Source organism: Phaenicophaeus curvirostris, chromosome 2, assembly GCF_032191515.1.
Source record: "Phaenicophaeus curvirostris isolate KB17595 chromosome 2, BPBGC_Pcur_1.0, whole genome shotgun sequence".
Classification (NCBI taxonomy): Eukaryota; Metazoa; Chordata; class Aves; order Cuculiformes; family Cuculidae; genus Phaenicophaeus; species Phaenicophaeus curvirostris.
Window position 1 is genome coordinate 96911965 of NC_091393.1, and position 21213 is coordinate 96933177.

General features: G+C 40.9%; 1 protein-coding gene across 1 annotated transcript in view; it reads right to left on the reverse strand.

Annotated features, from left to right (window-relative positions):
- Nucleotides 1–2504: 2504 nt before the first annotated feature.
- Nucleotides 2505–21213, reverse strand: part of PCSK2 (proprotein convertase subtilisin/kexin type 2) — a 107365-nt gene continuing 88656 nt past the window's right edge. Inside the window, exons 9-12 of the mRNA XM_069850114.1 lie at nucleotides 17574–17789; nucleotides 16221–16321; nucleotides 10556–10783; nucleotides 2505–5918 (exon numbers count right to left, since the gene is read on the reverse strand). Coding sequence (XP_069706215.1) covers nucleotides 5432–5918; nucleotides 10556–10783; nucleotides 16221–16321; nucleotides 17574–17789 — 1032 coding nt within the window. The 3' untranslated portion in view covers nucleotides 2505–5431. The remainder of the gene's footprint in view (nucleotides 5919–10555; nucleotides 10784–16220; nucleotides 16322–17573; nucleotides 17790–21213) is intronic.

Genomic DNA, 21213 nt, shown 5'->3' on the forward strand with positions numbered 1-21213 from the left:
AGCTTTTGAGCAGACTGCAACCAACTCAAAAGACTGTGTTTTTATATTTTCTTGTTAAGTATTTCCTCCAGCTGTAGTGTTTCACAGAGTTTATTATGTGATCCTGTCACAGTCCAGGCACCTGCAGTCCCATGGAGCTGCTGGAAAAAGAGCAAGTGGTGCCTTTCCCGTACCTGGGGAGGCAAAAAACTCAACACATCTGTGACAGCCTCATGAAGCTTGAAAACTTTGACTCAGAAAAAAAAAAGAACTCATTCCCTTGTGTAGCGCCAAAGTGCTGATGCATCATTTGCATCTCAGCTTGTCTTCAGGCACAAACATAAAGGCCGAAGGCCACTTGAGCTGACGAGCCTGAGCTTCAGGACTACCTTCTCATATCACTGAGGATTTTCCTTTGATATTGTGTTAGGGTTTTTTTTTCATTAGTGAGTTCTAATGCAGGTGTAGCATCTAACCTGTTGCAACTATTATGACTGGTAAAGTGGCACCTTCTTCTTTCAAACAGGGACACACAACCCGCTTAGTCACACTTTTTTTATTCAGGATTTTTTTTTTTTTGGTCAATGCTGTTTTATTGAAATGCTCTGAGAGTATATGCCACACGTGGCTTACTGGGGTGTGTGCTGCTTTTCAGTTTAATTTATTAACAGTGTAAATAACTTCAGGAAAGGAATTTATTAATGCATATGCCGGCAGCAGTCTGGTGAGCTGGGAACACCTGCTCGGAATAACTGCTGGAGAAATCAGGTTTTGACTACTGCAAGTGGAAAAACAATCTCCCTCCTCCCCCGCAAACCAAAAGCAAACAGTAACTATCTCCTCCAATTCTTCCTCCAAAAACCCACCACACAGCCCTCTGATTTCACTGCAATACAGAGAACTTAATGTTCAGAATACAAAAAGCCTTTGTCAATGGCAAGGAGGTAATCGTTTAGGAGAGACTGGGTTATATAGAAAATGATATAGAGACTATTCCTGACATCTTCATATGTGTTGTGGTATGGTGTCACTACTTTTTGCTGCTGACATAAAAAATGTGTTTTCCTGCTCCTCTGCTCCTCAAAAACCTTGTTTACCTGCCCGGCAGTATAAACATAGCTTCTAAAGCAAGTCTGGTGGCACTTATTGCTGAAGAAATCATGCACTGCATTGCATAGGCAGCAGTCTGAGGTACAAGACTTAGAATCATAGAATCATAGATCATAGAATCTTTAGGGTTGGAAGGGACCTCAAAGATCACCTAGTTCCAACCCCTCTGCCATGGGCAGAGACATCCCATTAGAACAGGTTACACAAGGCCCCATCCAACCTGGCCTTGAACACCTCCAGGGATTGGACATCCACAGCTTCCCTTGGCAACCTATCCGTGTCTCACCACTGTCATGGTGAAGAAATTCTTCCTTATGTCTAGTCTAATTCTGCCCTTCTCCAGCTTATATCCGTTCCCCCTTGTCCTATCACCACAAGCTTTTAGGAATAGTCCCTCCCCAGCTTTCTTGTAGGCTCCTTTCAAGTACTGGAAGGTCACTTGAACCAACTTGAACCAAGCTCATCCTGAGCTGCACCACAAACACCAACAGCAGCAGAAGTCAAGGAACATAAGGAAGTAAGACCTAAATTCTGCTACAGTCTCTGACCTGCCTTCCACAAACATGGCAGTAGCTGCAGGAGACCAGGCATCTTTCTGTAAAGGTCTATGAAAATTTATAGAAAAAAACACTAGTGTTCAGCTGTTCATAATGACAGTGCTGAAAGGTATGATTTATCAGCTAGCCTATGCTTTAAATGCAGATTCTCAAAGAAGGGTTTAAATGGTGATGCTAAAGTGTCATTGTGAAATACTTGCAAGTACTTATTCAGCAGGACCTGTAATGGGACTATAGGCACATTCTCACCTCTGCGGCAATCAGAACCAGATTAGAAGGTTCCCTGACATCTCTTACTGCTGCAGACATAGTAAGAAATTATAAAATGAAATGTAACATGTGCCATGACAACATGTGAACTAAATGTACCCAGAAGTGTTGGTGGGTGGTAGGAAGGAAAAGGAAACCAGGGAGGGTTTTTTTTGTGGATCAAAGTGCTCCAAACAGCAGAGGAGAAAAAAACTATCTGCTGCAGCACCTCCATGGGGGCAGAACTGCTTGAAATGCAATACAAAAATGTCACCATCTCTCTTGACAAGCTTCCCATTCCCACTGAGGGCAGCAGGTCAGCACCCACATCACTGCAGGCCTCTGCAGAGCTGCCCTTGGACCCAATGCCCAAGGCTCTTCCTAGCCTGCAGCCTTAATCTTTTTATGCCCCACCACATTACAGAGTTAATGTAAAGTCTGTTAGACTTCATTCTTCTGGAGAATCACGTTTATCTTCTCAGTAACCAGCATAAGTGGGATAGAAATTTCCTTATCAGTAGAAAAAGCAGAAGCATAGAAAGTCATCCCACTTACAGCAATGTATTACGTCCCATGTACATTCGGATAGGCAATGATGATAGGACCTGCCAGTTTGCAACAGCTCTTTATTTTACTCATATTATAAAACATCATCACAGGGCTTTAGTTAAACAGTGTTCACCTGTTTCAAATCATGAGCTTCAATTTCCCCTTTATTATAAATACTAACAAATTAACTTTATTTTCCATCAGCAATACCATAAAAACTTAGTCTAACTGGACATATTTTTCAGCAATCCCCTGATGCAAAAATCCTGAAGAATATGAAGTAGATCTCTATATTGTATATACACTTAGCTTTATATATACTTATATCAAAACTCACCATTTCCGTATATCACTTATTAGTGTGATCTTTCACTTAATAAATTATGTCAGCATTATGAAAATATGAACAACCATCTAGTTATTTTGCTGCTTTATAAGATATTTAATGATTGAACAGAGAACTGCAAAATTACATGAATGAAATGGGAAGTCATGTACACATTCATTTAGGTTTTCCACATGGACTTACTCAAAAACTTTTTCCACACTTTAGAAGTCCTTCAAAAGCTTCTGGTTACCTTTTTCTTTGAACACATACACACAAAAAGTTATGATGTGTGTATCTGTATTATATATTACATACCATATGTAATTCTATGTATATTTATAAGCAAATATATGTAACATACTCTGAATATACATATTGTATGTAATATATATATACATACAGCGAGATACCACAGGTGTGTCATACGCATTTAGACATACAATTGTATGCATAAATATACACATATATGGTAAATTCTTCCCTCTGATATGCATATGGTACTCTTTCTGAGAACTGGGATTTCCTTCCAAGGAAATATACTACTGCCAGCATAATCCTTTTGCTTTCAAACAAAGACATGAGCAAACCTGTCCCCACCCCATCTAACTTCAGTGAGTTTTTGCTCATGCCTCATGAACTCCAGTTCATGCTTTGAAATGGGCCCCTCTCCTTCTGGGGTTCAGTTTTAAGTCACCAAATTAAGCACAGTTGACAGTGTATTTGAACAAATAAGAGCACTTCAGAAATAAAAATCACATGGAGCCCAATTCTTCTCCTGTCAACACTTGTATCCTAGTGTGACCTGACTGTCCAAAGGGACTGCTGCACGCAACGAGGAACCTGTGAGTAGTGTGAGGCTGCTTGTCTTGGTTTTAGAGTGTAATTCACATAGACTTTAAGTAGGTTGAGCTGTTTATTTTGCACATGGATTTGTAAAGGAAAGACCATCTTTTATGGAAAGATAAAAGCTGGATATTCACTAGAAATAATATCATAGATTATACATTCTTATGTGAAATGTGTGCACCATATAACCTTTAGCTTACATTTTTAATTTGTTAGATAAATATTTACTTACTGAATGTGTTTCTACTACTATGCACCTGATTAACCAGGACAACTTTTATTAAAATGTTTTAGATTAATACTCTGCATATTAAAAATACGTAACAAAATTCTGAAACTAGTCAATACTAAAAAGTAGATCTTGGATCCTGCAAAGACCTCAAGCACCTGCTTAAAATTAGAATTTGAGTAGGTCCACTGATGGCCTTTACTGTGAGTGCCTAAATATTTGCAGAATCAAGATCCTTTATTATTCAAAGATTAAATTTGGGTTCTCACATCTGAGAACGTGTAGTGGTTACTACCATGAGTAATCCCTGCTGAGAAGGATGTTAAGTTTTGTGGCAATAGCCAGAACAAACTCTGAGGGTGGAACAGACTGACTTCACTCATGTACGAAAACAGCAAAGAGCAACAATTACCAACAAATCTTCCCAAAACATTACATCTCATCTCCCAGAAAGGCCATCTTTGCATTACATATAAATAACTTAGGCATATTTTTCTTTTTAAATATATTTGTATAACATAAAAAATAACCATTCTCTATTTTTAAAACTGAAATCTGAATTAAAAAAAAATGCTTTGGGACTGAAACTGTGTACTTTAAATTTCTCCCACAGCAATTTACTGACAGCCAGGTTGTAAACCCCAGAAAACAGGGGTCTGTGGTTGGAAGTGCTGACACAGCGTCATCTTGCACCGCTGTAGTACATCTCAGTATAGAGACAAGCAGATGCACTTTTGCACACAGGTTGCCAGAAACCCCACAGCCCTATGTGCTCGTTCTGCTGTAAGATGGTAAATTGATTTAAACTGCCAAAAGAAATCCCTAACCATAGCAAAACTTGGAAACTTGTGCTTCTAGAATGCCCTGACCTTGTTTGCAAAGCACTTCCCCTCATCACCCAGCTTTGACATCACCTTGTCTTTCTCACTGCATGCTGGTTGACCCACTCTGTGGCTGAAGTGTTACCATGAATATATTAAAGAAAACTCTCAAAAGAACTGTATTTCTGCAAACTGGATTAATAAATTTTCTTTCATGTCTGGGTTATTTCTTTTTGTAGGGTCTAGTGCTACTTTGGTTGAATACAATGGGGAAAGTCCCATTGAAGTCAATGATGAAATAGTAGCTGTTAGATGTTCAAAGACCTTTCCAGCCAACCTCTTTGTGATTCCCTCTCTCACAGTAATTTTTAAACATTTACCCGTTATCACCAACTGCCAATATTAAAACTCACTCTTTTTTTTTAACACAAACAACATTTACCACAAAAATATGAAAGGAGAATCCATCAACTTGTTTTCAGGCTATTACGTATTTGTATGACACAAAAGAAAAATAATTTACAGTCACAAACTGTACAAAGTATTTGGTGGGGACAGTGTATTTGTGGTTTAGAGTAAAAAAAGGATTGCTTCAGTGGTAATTAAAATAATTATTGACAAGGTATAAGACTTTAAAATCAAGAAGATGTGATAATTTGGCTACAGAGACAATCATTGTAATATGTCTAACACAGAAGTTTGGATAGTAGAAAGGTGAGTAGAGGGATCTGGGGAAGGAAAGACACTGTCATGCAGAACAGCACTAGTTCTTGCTCAGTATACTCTTCAGGCTTCTTTCCACTGCTTCATCTAATTCTTCCTCCAGCTCTTCCTTCTTGGACATGGCCAGTTTGGACTGATAATCTTTTACTATTTGGTCTATATATGGTGCGCTCTGAGTTCCGTGCAACATCAGTGTCCATTCCTTCAGCACGCCCCGCTGTGGCAGACTGCCAACAAACCCAATTTCTAGAGACCAAGTGCCTCGGGGATCTTCTCCCCAAGTGTGTGTGGTCATGAAAGGCCATTTGTCAAAACCCACCTTGGAGTCATCATCCCTGGGGCGCCGGCTCAGTAAAATGGACTTTGTTCCCATTGGTGAGGTCATGTTGATGTTGAGGTCTCCTCGCCTAGTGGAATTCACAGTTATTACTGCTTGGACATGTTCAAGGTATCGGACAAAATTTTCCTTCCCCTCACAAGCATCAGTTGTAAGTGTGAGGACTAGCTTGCCACTTGGTGGTATCTTTCTGCAGATCAAAAGATAATTAAGGAAATTAAAAGGATATACACAGCATGACATGGTTCAAGCTAAAACTACTGGTTTTTGGTGCCTCATAGAAAAATCCATACCATTTTCCCTATTAATATGGAAAATGAAGGAAGAAATTGTTGCAAACTTAGACAGAAAGAGAACATTCTCTTTTTAGAAAGTGGTATCAAAACCTTAATTTGAAAATACATAATGAAATGTACACCTACACAAAGACAGAAGAAATACAATTAAGACATACATAGTGCTATTTAAGAAATAGTCACATATATTCAACAGCTGCATTTACTTATTACTACTATATTGGGTAATTGTATAATAATGTGAGAAGAACAGTAAGCAGTCAGTTGTGTCAGACCGCAGTAAATGTCTGCCTGGAGTCAGAGAAGCCAGTTGCACAGAACTTCAATGCACTCACATTCAAGCCTACATCTTTGTCCTGATTTGGAAACCAGCACAAACATGGGGTCCCAGTTTTGGTTCATTTAAAAAATACTTTTTCCATGAAAATTGCTATCCTTGAACTACTCCAGTACAGGAGCAAGCACACACACAGAGAAAAGAAGTCACACTTGTTTACTGAGTTGTCCAAGTGCTACACTTTGAAGTCATGAGTTTCTTTGTTCTTATAATTCAAACTTTACGAAGGGAAACTCACAATTAACTGGTGGATATCTGTCCCTTGAGGATGGAATATTAAAGAGTATTACCAGAAAGACCCACAGATGTAACACAGGCTCAGTCCTGCTACATTTATTTTGCTAGGACTCTGTCCCTATTATCAGTGCACAGGGCTCCTTTCCTGAAGTAAATTGGACAACTGAGGATGCAACACCTGGAAGTTAGTGTACAAGAAAAGAAAATCACTTCATATCTGGGCCATGCGGTCATTCACAGCTCTCAATGGTCTTGCCAACATTTGTAAACAGGATGAATTACACACCAAAGCACCATTATGTGGTGGTTGCTCCCCTTGTGGCTAAGGAAGCCTGGGAGGCAGTGGTGTTTCCACAGTGTGCTCCAAGGCCACCAGGAAAAGAGAAGTGTGCGCTGGTGGAGAGCAAGGTGTACTGATGCTTCCCCAGCTCTTTCAGAGGAAGCTGAAGGCCACTGTGCTCCATGCAGTCTTGCTTGTGATCTCAACGTAGGCCCAAAGGCACTGGTACCTGGCTTGGGAGCAGCACCTTGCCAGCAGCTGAGTGTCTGATGGGCACCCTGATGAGTACCCCTAGGGGTCAGACTGCAGCTGGCAATTACTAGCTGCCTTAGAAACCAGCTGGAAGTGTAAACAAAATTCTCTGCATCTTCACCATTAGCGTGCCATGAGCAGTGTGACATTTTCCTCTATATAGAAGAAATACTTGGAAGACAAGAATAACTGCAAACATTAAAAAAGGGAGTAAGTCACAAAAGACTCCAGACAGCTTGTCATTACCTCTTCTCTGCGATCTAGGTTTTGCAGTAAAATAAGAGAGAGAATCCCTTTTAAAAGGCATTGACCACACTGCGGTAATTAATACCTTCTTTTCAAAAGAAATCAGTACCAGCCTTTTCCTTTTGCTAATGAAACAGTGTGTTCTTCAGAGACCAGTGAAAGGGTTTCATTCAAACCTAGCCTCAAGGAATACTCCTCTTCTTCCGATGAGCTTCAGGTATTACAGCCTATTACATCACTAATTGGCTCAGGCCAGTCTCTGTCCCCTTTTCATAAAGTATTGCCTTCTTGGAAGTACTTGCAGAGTTAAAAAGACGTTCAAGCCCAGGTCCTCAAGGCATTTAACACTTACCTTAAACTGAAAAACTTGTGTTATTGTAAATCTTACACACTCCCTGGAGCAGAAGCTGGTATAACATAAACATTGTATAGCTATAATACTTGAATATATGATAATAATACCCTTGAGATTTATTTTGTGTGCCAAAGCACAAGGAAAATGCAGTATATGTCAGCCAGAGGTGAAGGATCATAACCACACTGTTGCCACATGCTTGTAATTTCTCTGCAGGGGCAGCATCATCCTCAAAGCAATCTGAATTCATCTTGCCTCACAGCAATCTCACAGAGCGGACAAAGCTTTGTCAAACAGTGCTTCACACTGGGAGCTGTGACAAATGCCTTATACCTCTCCCAGTAAATGAGGGAGGACATCACAGTGTGTGTCTTTTCCATTTATCAACACCACCCCCCCCCCAAAATAAGTGCAGTGTTACCACTCCACCCGCTTTGCAGACAGCCTGACAGCCACAGACAGTTTTTCTTTCCACCTTCAGAAGTGCTGCAGTGCAAAAGTTTTCTCAGCTGTCTAGAACACATGAGAAATTATAAAGACTTGCTCTGTTTCCTCCTTTCCTATTGACTAGAATCCAATACTTTCTGCTTCAGTAGACTAATTACTACAGTCTGGGTGAATTTCCCAAAAGTAACTAATAGAACCAGGGGTGGTGGAAAAAGCCTGACACAAAAGGAGCAGAGAAGAGATGGGTTTTCCATACCCTCACAGCTATATATAGCTCAATTGCTATATATATACATAATTCACTTCCCATGAAGTGTAGTGGCCAGTTAAAGATGAGCAGGGGAAGCTAACTGCTCTATAACAGCACAGTCCTGTGCTCCTGTCCATTATTTTGTCCCTGAGCCAGCCAGATTCAGACTTGTGATCCATTTTTTTCTTTTTGCTGATCCAATAGAAATCGCTTTTCAGGGAAATTTCCTATTGCTAACAAGGGTTTTTACATGCAACAGAGAAATTCTGTACTCCAAATACTAATTGTTTTCAGTACACTATAATATACGTTGTTAGTTCTTTCCCGGCCTGTTTCTGTTAATTGACAACGCTGCTCTGGAATACATCTCTGTATCAACTATTCAGCTACCTAAATCTATACTGAATATGTATTTTATACATACAAATATTTATACTTATATGAACATATATAGAAAACATTGCTGCAGCAAAGCCAGACTAAAAAAATAACCCAATTATCCGTAGCAGAAATGTAGTATAGTTTCCACTTCCAAGGAATCTCTGGAGATGTTGGGACTTAACTAGTTTTATTTACAGTATAATTCAAAAAATGTAGCTGTTGCAAGCCACGATAATTATTTTATCCTCACAGTCACATTTTCATTGGGGGACATAAATATTACAACAGTCCTACTAACATGTAGATATGCAGCATAATTATAGGGGGCACCCATACAGTCCACACATTGAGTAGAGGTAGGAGGTTTAGGTGGCAACTGACTCGGTTGAACTTTACAAATCTTTGTGCTGTTAAGTACAAAGCCTGTTTTGGGTGCTGCTCTCAAAAGACACCAACAGAAGGCAGTGTATTTTTCAACTCTGGAGCTTGCTGAGCAACAACAGCTATAGGGAAGCTCTACTGCAGCTGCAGATCCCTGGGCTGGAGGAAATGCATCATCACCTCTGCTTTGCTACCTGTTCAATAGTAGAAACAGGACAGAAAAATAGGCAGAAGGAGACAATGCTACTGCATAGCACTTGCCCAACTCTGGCTCAGCCCATTGCAGGAATATTTCTACCACATTGTTTCATACATGCAGCCAAAGTTACTGAAAGTGATTTTCTCTCTTCATCTAGGTTGAACCTCATTTCAATAAATGTGGCTGCAGTAATATAAGTGAGATTATTTTTCTGCATTTAAATTATGAATAAAGTAGAGATAGCTCAACATTAGCTTTAGCATGCTCTCATATGTTTCCTACCTATGAGTGTGCACAGGCCACATAAATTAAAACTCAGACCTCAGCAGAACCTTGGATCATAAAAATAGAAACCCATCTAGAAGTTGGGAACAAACTTATTTTTGCCTGGCCAGAGTGGCATATAGATTTGCTTTCTTTTTCCAATGGAATAGTGATGCCTTCAAAAACGGCACTGAAAATTCAAATTTCAAATTGTACAGACATAAATTGACCACTATTATGTTAATATTTCAAATGATTAAATTGAACTATAGCTGTTGCAGTCAATTAGTGTTAATTTGTTCACTTGTTGACTCATCCGCTTTAGCACATGAAGGCAAATCAGAAAATAATTTGACTACCTAGCCTGCAATTAGAGATTTGAAGAACATAAACTAAACACAATTAAATGCTGTAGCATTCAAACTGAATCACTGGTACCTGTAGATGATTGTTTCAGTCTTCTGGAGATAAAACTGTGTGCTGGAACATGTCATAAGGAGACATGACCTGACTGACAGATATTTCACGTGGCAGCAATTTATGTGATTTACAGTGCCATCCTCCCAGATTTTCACTTGTGCACAGGCTCTTTATTCACAGGCACTTTGGTACAAACACAGCCGTAAGTGCTGAGGAGAAATGGAAGTTGCTATTATCACTACTGGCACTAGCAATGATGATATAAATGAGCTGTAGAATGCACTCCAGGAATTGAAAGATCACATAGTTTATTTTATCAGCTTATTGAAATATCTGGAAGGCTACTGGTAACGCTAGGCTTTCTTAGAAAAAAAAAAAAAAGTTTCTTTGACTATCTCTGTCTCCATCAACTTATTTGCATGCTTGTGGTCTCCTAAACACCTAGAAGAAGTCAAACACATATAACCAAACCATTCACTTACTCAGGCTCCTGTATTGACCCTCCAACGCAATGGAATCTCTCGGGAACAGTCTTCCAGTCTTTTGCCATCTTAACCATTGCTCCTGCATCTAGGACACCATAGCCAAACAAATGGTTGAATTCCAGCCCTACACCATTTCTACGCCATTGATGAACCTCATCATGAAGCTGGTTCCTCTTGGAGGTAAGCACTGTCAGATGCTGCATGTCTCTCCATGTCAGATCCAAGCTGTGGAAAAGTAACATGAAAATCAAGCAATACGGTCTTTCCAAGCAGACATTAAAGACAGTGTGTTTGAGTGTGGCTTTTGGTAAAATTTCTTTCTACAAATCCCACAGGAATTGCATCTACATACATATCAATATCAATGCATCTGTTGATTTCAGACAGAACAGAATAGGTTTTAATTGTATAATACTTCCTCAAAATATATTCCTCAAAATTACAAAAAAATTCTCATTTTTTTCCATGTTCTTAAAGACAATTGCTTTCAACCATGTATTATAGATCCACCAAGAAATTTTTAATCTAATAATAGGAGTAGAATGATATACGAGATCCTGAAAAGAACACAAAAAGCAAAGAATCATGACAGAATTTTGCCTAGCTCTCCTCTTAAATCTTGCCCTATTTTCCTTGCCTGCTCCTCCTGCTTTTCCCATGGATCTTCCAAGATTTACCCAGAGTAGCCCCAATCTGATGAAGCTGATAAGCTATAACAGTCGAGGTGTTAAATAATTTCAGTATTCTGTGAATAGGGATATATGAGCTGTAGGTTTGTATTATAAGGTATAGTAGAGGTTTGTCATCCATAATGTACTAGTAGGATGGATGCAGTGAAGTAATATTTTTCTAGATTCAGTGATAATTTTTCATCAGCATGTCTTGTTTTCCTAGATTTGCAGTGATTACGATTACAGGAAGGGCACTTGTAAGTTATTATTCTTGAAGCTTTAGAACTAACTTTCTAATTCTACATAACTAAAGAATTCCAGTTGTTTTATGATAAACTCTTTCAACATTACAATCTGTCTGATTCAAACCATCAACTTAAAAGGATCTGCTTTCCAGCTTTCTGTGCCCCAAGTACTAAGCATGTGTGCATGCTTGAAGGTACACCAGAATAGCCAATTATTGTAATTTTTCCAAGATGACAGAAGATAATTGAAAACTAGGTATCACTCTTATTGAAACCTTTAAAGAGCTGCTACATATCTTAAAACTCAACTTTCCATTTCACAGATGGGTGAGTTGTTAGAGACCTGTCAGACATACATTGTGTATGAGCTGACAGACATATTGCAGGCAAAAGAAGCCTGTATGGGAGACTGTTAGCCATCCCTGTTAAGGCTAGAGTAACTCATACAGGGTAGTTCTGCACAATACAATTTAATAGAGCTACTCTGGCAGAAGATAGGAAGTACTAACAGTTCTTTTTTTCACTCGCCTTCTTTTCAGCAAAGGTCAGAAACTCAATTGCAAACCAGGAGTATTAGTCTAATTTCATGTCATAATTTGACAAGAATAATTCCAGTCTTTATGGATAGCTCAAATGAAGACAAATGATAATTATTATGGAGATATTAAGGTTGTAGTTCAGGTTAAACATGCAGTGGTCTGAAAATTCATTAAACCTTTATATTTTTATGGCTGTATTAATTTATTACATGATGCCTGTCCCACTAAATGAATTTGGTAGTAGAAGGAATGATCACCCGAAGTTAAACACTTGGCACGTGTGCTTTACATGTATAAAACCTGAAAAATGAGACTTGGACCAAGTCATGCTCTAAGAACAATTATTGCTCTGATGATGATGTAAACTTTGTCTCATCTGCCAAATATTGATTCTTCTGTACTGTTGAAGAAAACTATGGACATAGTGCTCATTTCATGCTGTCATTACAGCAACCGAAGCTGTATACCTGAGCAAAAATGGCCTCACCACATAAAATAATTTAACACAAGATAAAAAAGAAGGTATAGATTATCATAAGGAAATTTTTTCCTGGTAACTAAAGAAGAAAATTAAGCAAAATACATGAGAAGGCTCCAGTGTCATGAATAGCATGGAGATGGTAAATAGACAATGGATATTTATTTTTTTCACATAAGCAGCACAGAAGCAAATTACCAGCAATGGGTTAAGAAAAAACAAAGGAAACATTCCACACCACCATTACCAAAAAGTATTATCATCGTGGAAATGATTGCCGCTGGATAACACAGGTGCTAGAGACAAGGTGATAGAGACAAGGTGAAAAAGAGTTAGTTAAATTCAAGGGAGATAAATCTGCCTGTGGCTATTAAACAGGATAGGCTGATTGCTCTCTCCTCAAACCACTGATTACCAAAGCCGTTGTTAAAAGATCACTCTTAGTTCCCATACTTCCCCCTAAGCATCTGTTACTGCAGACAGTATGTGGCACAAAATAAACTTCTGTGTGATACTTTAGGTTCATATGTTTTTGTGGGCTGAATATATGGAGAAATGAAATATTCTCTCATAGAATCGCTTGGTTGGAAGAGATCTTTGAGATCATCGAGCCCAACCATACCTGTCCACTACTCAACCATCTCCCTGAGCACTCCATCCACCCATCTTTTAAACACCTCCAGGGATGCTGAATCAATCACCTCCCTGGACAGCCATCTCCAGTGCCTGATAACACTTTAGTGAAGAATTTTTTTCCTGATTTCTAATCTGAAGCCCTCTGACACAACCGGAGGCCATTTCCTCTTGTCCTATCACTTGTCACTTGTGAGAAGAGTCCAATACCCACTTCACTACAACCTCCTTTCAGGCAGTTGTAGAGGGCAATGAGATTTCCTCTCAGCCTCCTCTTCTCTAGGCTAAACAGCCCCAGTTCCCTCAGTTGCTCCTCATAAGTCTTGTGCTCCAGACTCCTCACCAACTTTGCTGCCCTTCTCTGGATGTGCTCTAGCCCCTTAAAGTCTTTCTTGTAGTGAGGGAACCAAAACTGAACACAGGATTCGAGGAGCAACCACACCAATGTTGAGTACAGGGGCACAAACACTTCCCTCGTCCTGCTGGCCATGCTGTTTCTGATGCAAGCCAAGATGCCATTGGCCTTCTTGGCCACCTGGGCAAGCTGCTGGCTCATGTGTCTTCTCCCAAGTGACAGGACAAGAGGGAATGGCCACAAGCTCTGCCAGGGGAGGTTCAGGCTGGACATCAGGAAAAGACTTTTCACGGAAAGGGTTACTGGGCACTGGAACAGGCTGCCCAGGGAAGTGGTTGAGTCACCTTCCCTGGAAGTGTTTAAAATACGGGTGGACAAGGTGCTGAGGTGCATGGTTTAGTGATTGATAGGAATGGTTGGACTCGATGATCCAGTGGGTCTTTTCCAACCTAGTGATTCTGTGATTCTGTCGAACAACACCCCCAGGTCCTTCTCTGCCAGGCAGCTTTCCAGCCACTCTTCCCCAGAAGTTTTTTACCCAGCAGAGAGTGTGCCTGTCCTGGCCAGCAGTAGACAATTTCTCAAGTAGAATACTGTGAAAAATGCTGTCAAAGGCTTTAGTGAAGTCTAAGTACACTATACCCACAGCCTTTCCCTCACCCATTTATGGTAAACCTTGCCACAAAAAGAGATCAGGTTAGTTTGGCAGGATCTGCCTTTCATAAACCCATGTTGACTGGGCCCGATCACCTGGTTGAATTTTGTGTGCTGTGTCATAGCACTAAAGATGACCTGCTCTGTGATTGAGGTCATACTGACAGGCCTGTAGTTCTCTGGATCTTCCCTCTGACCCTTCTTGTAAATGGGTGTGCAGATACAGATCTGTGACAAGTGGTGTCCCTCAGGGGTCTGCACTGGGACCAGTGATGTTTAATTTATTCATGAACGATATAGACAGTGCGATTGAGTTCATCATCAGCAAGTCTGCAGATGACACTAAGCTGAGTGGTGCAGTTATCACACCAGAAGGACAGGATGTTATCCAGAGGGACCTGGACAGGCTGGAGAAGTGGGCCTGGTTCATGAAGTTCAACAAGGCTGAGTGCAAGGTCCTACATCTGGGTTGGGGCAATCCACAGTTTCAATACAGGATGAGGGATGACATGATTAAGGGCAGCCCTAAAGAGAAGGACTTGGGGTGCTGATTAATGAGCTCAACATGAGCTGGCAATGCACGCTTGCAGACCAGAAGGCCAACCTTATCCTGGGCTGCATCAAAAGAAGCATGGCCAGCAGGTCGAGGGAGGTGATTCTGCCCCTCTAATCTGCTCTAGTGAGACCTCATCTGGACTATTGTGCCCTGTTCTGGAATCCCCAACATTAGAAGGATATGGAACTGTTGGAACAGCTCCAGGGGAGGCCATGAAGATAATCAGAGGAATGGAGCACCTGTGGTATGAGGACAGGTTGAGAGAGTTGGGGTTGTTGAGCCTGGAGAAGACAAGGCTCTAGGGAGACCTTATAGCAGCTTTCCAGTACCTGAAGGGGCTGCAGGAAAGCCAGGGAGGAACTTTTTACAAGGGCATGTAGAGATGGGACAAGGGAGAATAGCTTTTAAACTGGAAGGGGAAAGATTTAGGTTAGATATTAAGAAGTAATTTCTCATGATGGGGTGGTGAGACACTTGCACAGTTTGCCCAGGGAAGTCGTGGATGTCCGCTCCCTGGACAGGCTGGATGTTCAGACCAGGCTGGATGGGGCCTTGAGCAGCCTGGCCCAGTGGGAGGTGTCCCTGCTCATGGCAGGGCAGTTGGAATCGGATGATCTTTAAGATCCCTTCCAACCCAAACCATTCTATGATTCTATGATTTGCCAACTTCCAGTCAACTGGAACTTCCCCAGTCAGCCAGGACGGCTGGTAGATGATAGAGAGGGGTTTGGTGAGCACCTCCGACAGCTCCACTCTTGGGTGGATCCTATCCGTCTCCATAGATTTCTGAATGTCTAATTGGTAGGGCAGACCTCTAACCCGTTCCTCTTGGATCATTAGAGCTCTGTTCTGCTCTCCCTCTCTGTCTTCTGGCTCAGGAGGCTGAGTATCCAGAGAAAATCTGACCTTACTATTAAAGACTGAGGCAAAGAAGGCATTAAGTATCTCTGCTTTACCCTCATCCTTTGTCAACATCATTCCCCCTGCATCCAGTAAAGGATGGAGATTCTCCTTGGCCCTTCTTTTGTTATTAATGTATTTGTAGTAAGGTTTTTTATTATCTTTCATAGGATTGGCCAATCTAAGTTCTAGTTGGGCTTTAGCCCTTCTGATTTTCTCTCTGCATGATCTCACTTCATGCTTGTAGTCCTCCTGAGATGCCTGCCCCTTCTTCCAATGCTCCTATACTTTCCTCTCTTTTCTGAGATCCATGCAAAACTCTCTGCTCAGCCAAAGCAGTTTTCTTCCCTGCCGGCTCCCTCCAAACAGTGATGGAGAAGACAAAACCCTGGAAGCAGTAGATGGAGAGGACACAGTGTGCAAATCAGTCAAAAAGCATGTGCTATATGGCTTTGACAAGACTGTTGCTCTATCTGTAAGCTACCATGCATGTCACTACTGTAGCAGACAGCTTGTTAGCTGCTTGTTCTAGCCCTGTGCCACAGGCAGCCAACTTAAATGACGATCAGCATTAAATAAACCGCAGGCTCTCCCCTCTCTAGAGCTCACAAGGAATTTCTCAACAGCATACTTAGCCTCCAGGGCCAAGGCAAACACTCCGGCTGCTTCAGGGGCAGCTGCAGACGTTCCTGAGTGACGCAGGGTGCAGTTGCCATACAAATCCGTTGTAGCCTGCAATGAAGTTAGATGTAATTAATGAAACCAACTAGTCCATTCTCCTTGCAGCTACAGACTCAGAAAAATACAGAAAGTGGAGTCTGTGCCCTTGCTTTTAAGAGTAATAGTGTGTTTGTTTCTAGGATCTGTTTTCTTCTTTATAATAGTGCATCAATTTAAAAACACAGTGAGACATAGTTACAGAAGGTGTAAATGCAAGAATAAACCATGATGTAGTAAAACAATGTTCATTACCACTTAAAACACATAAATTCATATAGTTGGCATTTATTTCCTACACATGCAGTTTAAACAAACACTTTAAATTCCCCTGTGGTTATCAGAAGGATTTGAAACTAAAACTGTTAACGGTATTGAGCTTTCTAATGTTTGTGTGACTCCAGAACCAACAGCAGTACCAGGCTGCTATCTTCTATGCAGATTAGTCACTAGAAGTGGCCAGAAGAAAACCTGAGAAATACATTTTATGGTAATAATTGCAAAGGTGTCACAGATCATCTTAGCTGATATCAAGACAAAAACCAGTATTTTCCCATTCGCTACTGCATGTGGGCATTTAGAATAATACAATGTGCCTTTGGGGATTGAGAAAGGACCATGGAAAATGTATAGCAGCTTTTGGCAAAAACTAGTTTTGAGTTACCACACCTGAATTCTCCAACCTCTGACTGAGACTACGTCCAGGCTAGGCTGAAGGTGCTGAAGAGAATCCCCAATAGAAACTGCTTATTTTCCAGTTGTAGATATGGCCCTGCAGGGGACTTGTGCATGATGCTCCACACTGCCTAATAGGAGATCAAGAGTGATCTTAACACCCATATGGCCCCCATGGGTGACTAATTGTCTTTCTGCTCAGTGCTGCTCATAGTACAACAGAAGTCTGGTTCATGACTGCTCTGCCAGTACAATTAAGTTTGATTGCAGATATTGACACTTTTAATTTAGATTTTTACAGACACCTTCTGCAACACTGTCCTTTACAAAGAGTGCGACTGAACTTCTAAACCTGGTTTCTGATAAAGGAAAGCACCAAATACATTAAGCTCTAAGAGACAGAAGACCACTGCTGTTCTCAACATTAATCCCACATCTCCTCAGCTGACAGTTTTGGCACCATCATGTACTGCAGATGAGAAAATATCCATCTCAGCAAAGAACCATCTGCTGCTCCAAACTAGACAGTGTTGTAATAGGTCATAGGAGTGCATAAAGACAGCAGTAACAGCACAATAATATCTGGACTCACCACACCAGCCTCTGGATTCCTCTTCCTCCCATTACTAAAGGTGGAGGCTAAGGTTGAAGAGCAGCTTTCATCATATAGAGCTGTCCGTCCATCATTTATAGCAGAATTGATGGAGATTGTCCACATGCTTGATGCATAACCGTCACAGTTACAGTCATCATAGCTGCCTCCATCTCCAGAGGCCCAGACATAGATGCTTCCTTTACCACCCCGGCCCTGTGAAATGGGAAGGTTGACCCTCAGGTTAAACTGCAAATAGGAAATAACAGCTACTTTAAACTGAACATCTAATTGCAAAGCTAAGCATTGTAAAGCTAAGCGTAAAAAAAGTGATCCAAACAAAACATACATCAATCTTAAGCTGAAAAAACATGGACTTCTGTAGGCTACTAAATCTGGTTAACTGGTAGCCACTGCCAGTCCTGTAACCTTACATATACAGAGCACTTCCATTTATCTCCCATTTTGCTTGATGCCTGAAGGCTTCTCTGCCAGATGCTAAGACATTTTATGGATTCATTAACATTTATGTGAAAGTCTAAGCACTGTGAGAAAAGCATTCTTTTAAAAGCAGTATAGGTCATCTCATATGCTGGGTTTGAGATCCAATTAAGTTCAGGCGATGGCTAAAAAACTCTGTAAAACTGGCACCTTTTTCTCTCAACTGATTTTTCTCCAAAGGCATCGCTGACTCAGAGCTGTTTTTCTGACAAACTAGCTTATACTACTAAGCAGAAAAAAAGAGTTATGAAACCATATAAATAATCCACAGAAATACGGTCTAGCAATTACACTCAGAAAGCAAGGAATGGACAGGAGAGAACGAAGCTGAAGGGCAGCTGTAAAAGATTTCCATTGGTTAAAAGAAAGAGATCTGTATCCTCTCTCCAACTTCCAGATGGGCAACGAATGAGAAGGGATTAGCTCAGCTCCTTCTCATCCCATACTAAGAAAGAGGTAGGGGCTGCCTGGAAGAGAGTTAGACCTGAGAACCTCAACACCTGCAAAAACTGCCGCTGACCTCACAGCTCAGATCTCCCACTGATTCCAGCACAGCCACCACTTCTCTCTGTGTTCAGTCTAATGGAATCCAGTGTTTACTTCCAACAGCACCAGAAGGGTGCAATAACTCAATTTAACATACTATTTATATGCATTGGGCAGAAGACAAGAAAAAATCTCTTCTAGCTTCCTCATTGTCCACCATGGAAGTTAAAGAATATACAAACATAGCAACCTGTAATTGTATTTTAATAGGGAACCTTTCTCTGCCAGGAATTTAAATCAAATCTGAGCTCCCAGCAGTAGCTTCTATTTTTCATCATACCCCACTGAAGAGAGCAGCCTCATTATTTCCAGCACGTTAGTGAGTTGCATTATAATCTCCTGAATTGCACAGCAGGTTTGCTGCCACTGGGGTACATAACAACTCAGGACACAGATTTTTATAATAAAGAGGATGACTATGGAAAAGCTTATTGAAATCAGCCTAAGAACTCCCACAAAGATATGAGATCAGTCATTTGAGTTTTAAAGTAGGAGGATACTGTTGCAAAAATATGTGCACTAAGAACAAAATAATTCCATCAAATTATTAAAAAAAAAATAAAAAGACCAGCATAACAAGAACACTTATGCTACTTTCCTCTTTGACTTATTCCATATCCCACCTTGCGCTCTGACTGCCTACAGAGCCTGACCTTGGGCTTTTCACTCACTTCAGAGGCTACATACCAAGTTTACCACCGTGCCCACATACACCACCACACCACCTTGCCACCTTCTTTGGGCAGTCGCGGTAGCAGCTCGAGCACATCTCCGTCCGTCCCCAAAAGGCAGGCTGCTGCTCAATGCAGACAGTAGGTGGCTGCTGGTTCCAGGAATAGGATGCTCGGCATGTATGAACCCTTTCTTAAATGACCCTTCCAGCCATTTTCAAGGGAGAGGAAACACTATTTTCACATGAAAAAAATCACAAAGGTAGCTTGGTGCCTGTAAGTTAGCCTCTGCAGCATTCAGCAGTGGACCTAGCCCTGCTCAGCAAATTGTTCCATGCTGCTGAAACCAGCTGAGAAGCATTTTAGCCCATGGGCAGGATTTACAGCAAAATGACAGAAAATAGGTGTAACAGATTGCAGGGGGAATCCAAGAAGGAATTGAAATTTTGGCTAGAGTTCATGGGTGAAGTCAGCCTGCTGAGTGCTGCTGGGGACAGGTTTTTTGCATGTAATTACTGTAACATGAGAATTGCTTCAGGACATCACTTCTCTAAGAGTCTACATAAGCATCACTTAGCATTAGAAATGGTAATTCACCTCTTAATACTCTAATTTCAATTGTCTTTCTCTTTTAGACAGGGCTGGGAAGAGGAGCAAACACTACGGGAATAAACAGAGCACCCAAAGTGCATTATTTGCAATGATGCTTAGGACTTGCTGCTTAAATTTCCCACAGACAGACCTGCAGTAGTTGGATAATTTTACAGGCAAACTTGTTTTTTGGCCTCAGTCATCATTTCATTTACCAGGCATAAATAAATGTTTTCTGTGGAAAAGAATTTTTAATTCTCTGGATCGTAGTAGCCTAAGTCAGAAAAATCTGAGATGGGTCAACTAAGTGCCATATTTAAAGTGAACTGAAAGCTCCTACTTGCATCTCAAACCTATATGAACCTTAAAAAATTTCGATGGCGTCACTCATCCTGGGCTGCTGTAAATTAAGGCCAAAACCAGGATTGGAGAAGGTGTTAGTAATACAGACTATAAACACCAGAGGGAGCCTGAGGGATTTAGGAGGAAGAGAGAAGACTCCAACAATAGTAAGATACATTTTAAATAGTATCTCTCCTCCAGGATTCCGTTGAAACTTGTTCATCTCTCCCAGAAGTGATGCAGAGCACAGCACCCACATTTATGAGCCATCACTCACAGCTGAAAATGGATCTTGGTGCATTTAGTACTAGCCTAAGGGAGGCCCACCTCTCAGTTCAACCTCAGCCACAATTATCTTGTGCAAGGCTATGTGCTAAGAAAGTCACAGACAGCTATGAGAACCTCTCTTTGCAGGAACAGCAGGTTTTCTATTTCCAAAGTCCTTTGTGGGATGTTGTGCTACCAGTAAAAAATATCCCTGAGAAATTTTATTGCCACATTTCTCATCTTCTAAAGAACATAATTTGAGAAAAACTTCTTCACTGAGCTACTTTGCAAAAGTGAGTTGGCAGAGGACTGCAGCCTAATTAACTTTATGTAACATCAGGCACACCTTGAACCTTTCATGTCCTTGTTATTGTGTTCATTCATCATGCTTGCTTGGCTAGTGTCTAAGACAGTGTTTCTCAACGTTTTGACTGCTGGATCACAGTGCCCAAATAAAAATGGGTGGTATTTGACAAATAAATCTCCATCTTCCCTGACCTTTCCCATCAAATCTGGCAAGCACCCTCGTGAAAAACAAGCATGGCCTCTGCCTTGGCTCCTCTAGTTCACCCACTCCAGACTGGCCATCAGGGTTGCGAAAGATGAATGGAAGGAGTCTTTACAGCACACTCCTGGTACCCTTTGGCTTTGGACTAATCCTTCAGTCACAGGTCAGGAATAACAGTTTCCTATCAGTACAAGCTAAAAACAAAGAACAGACT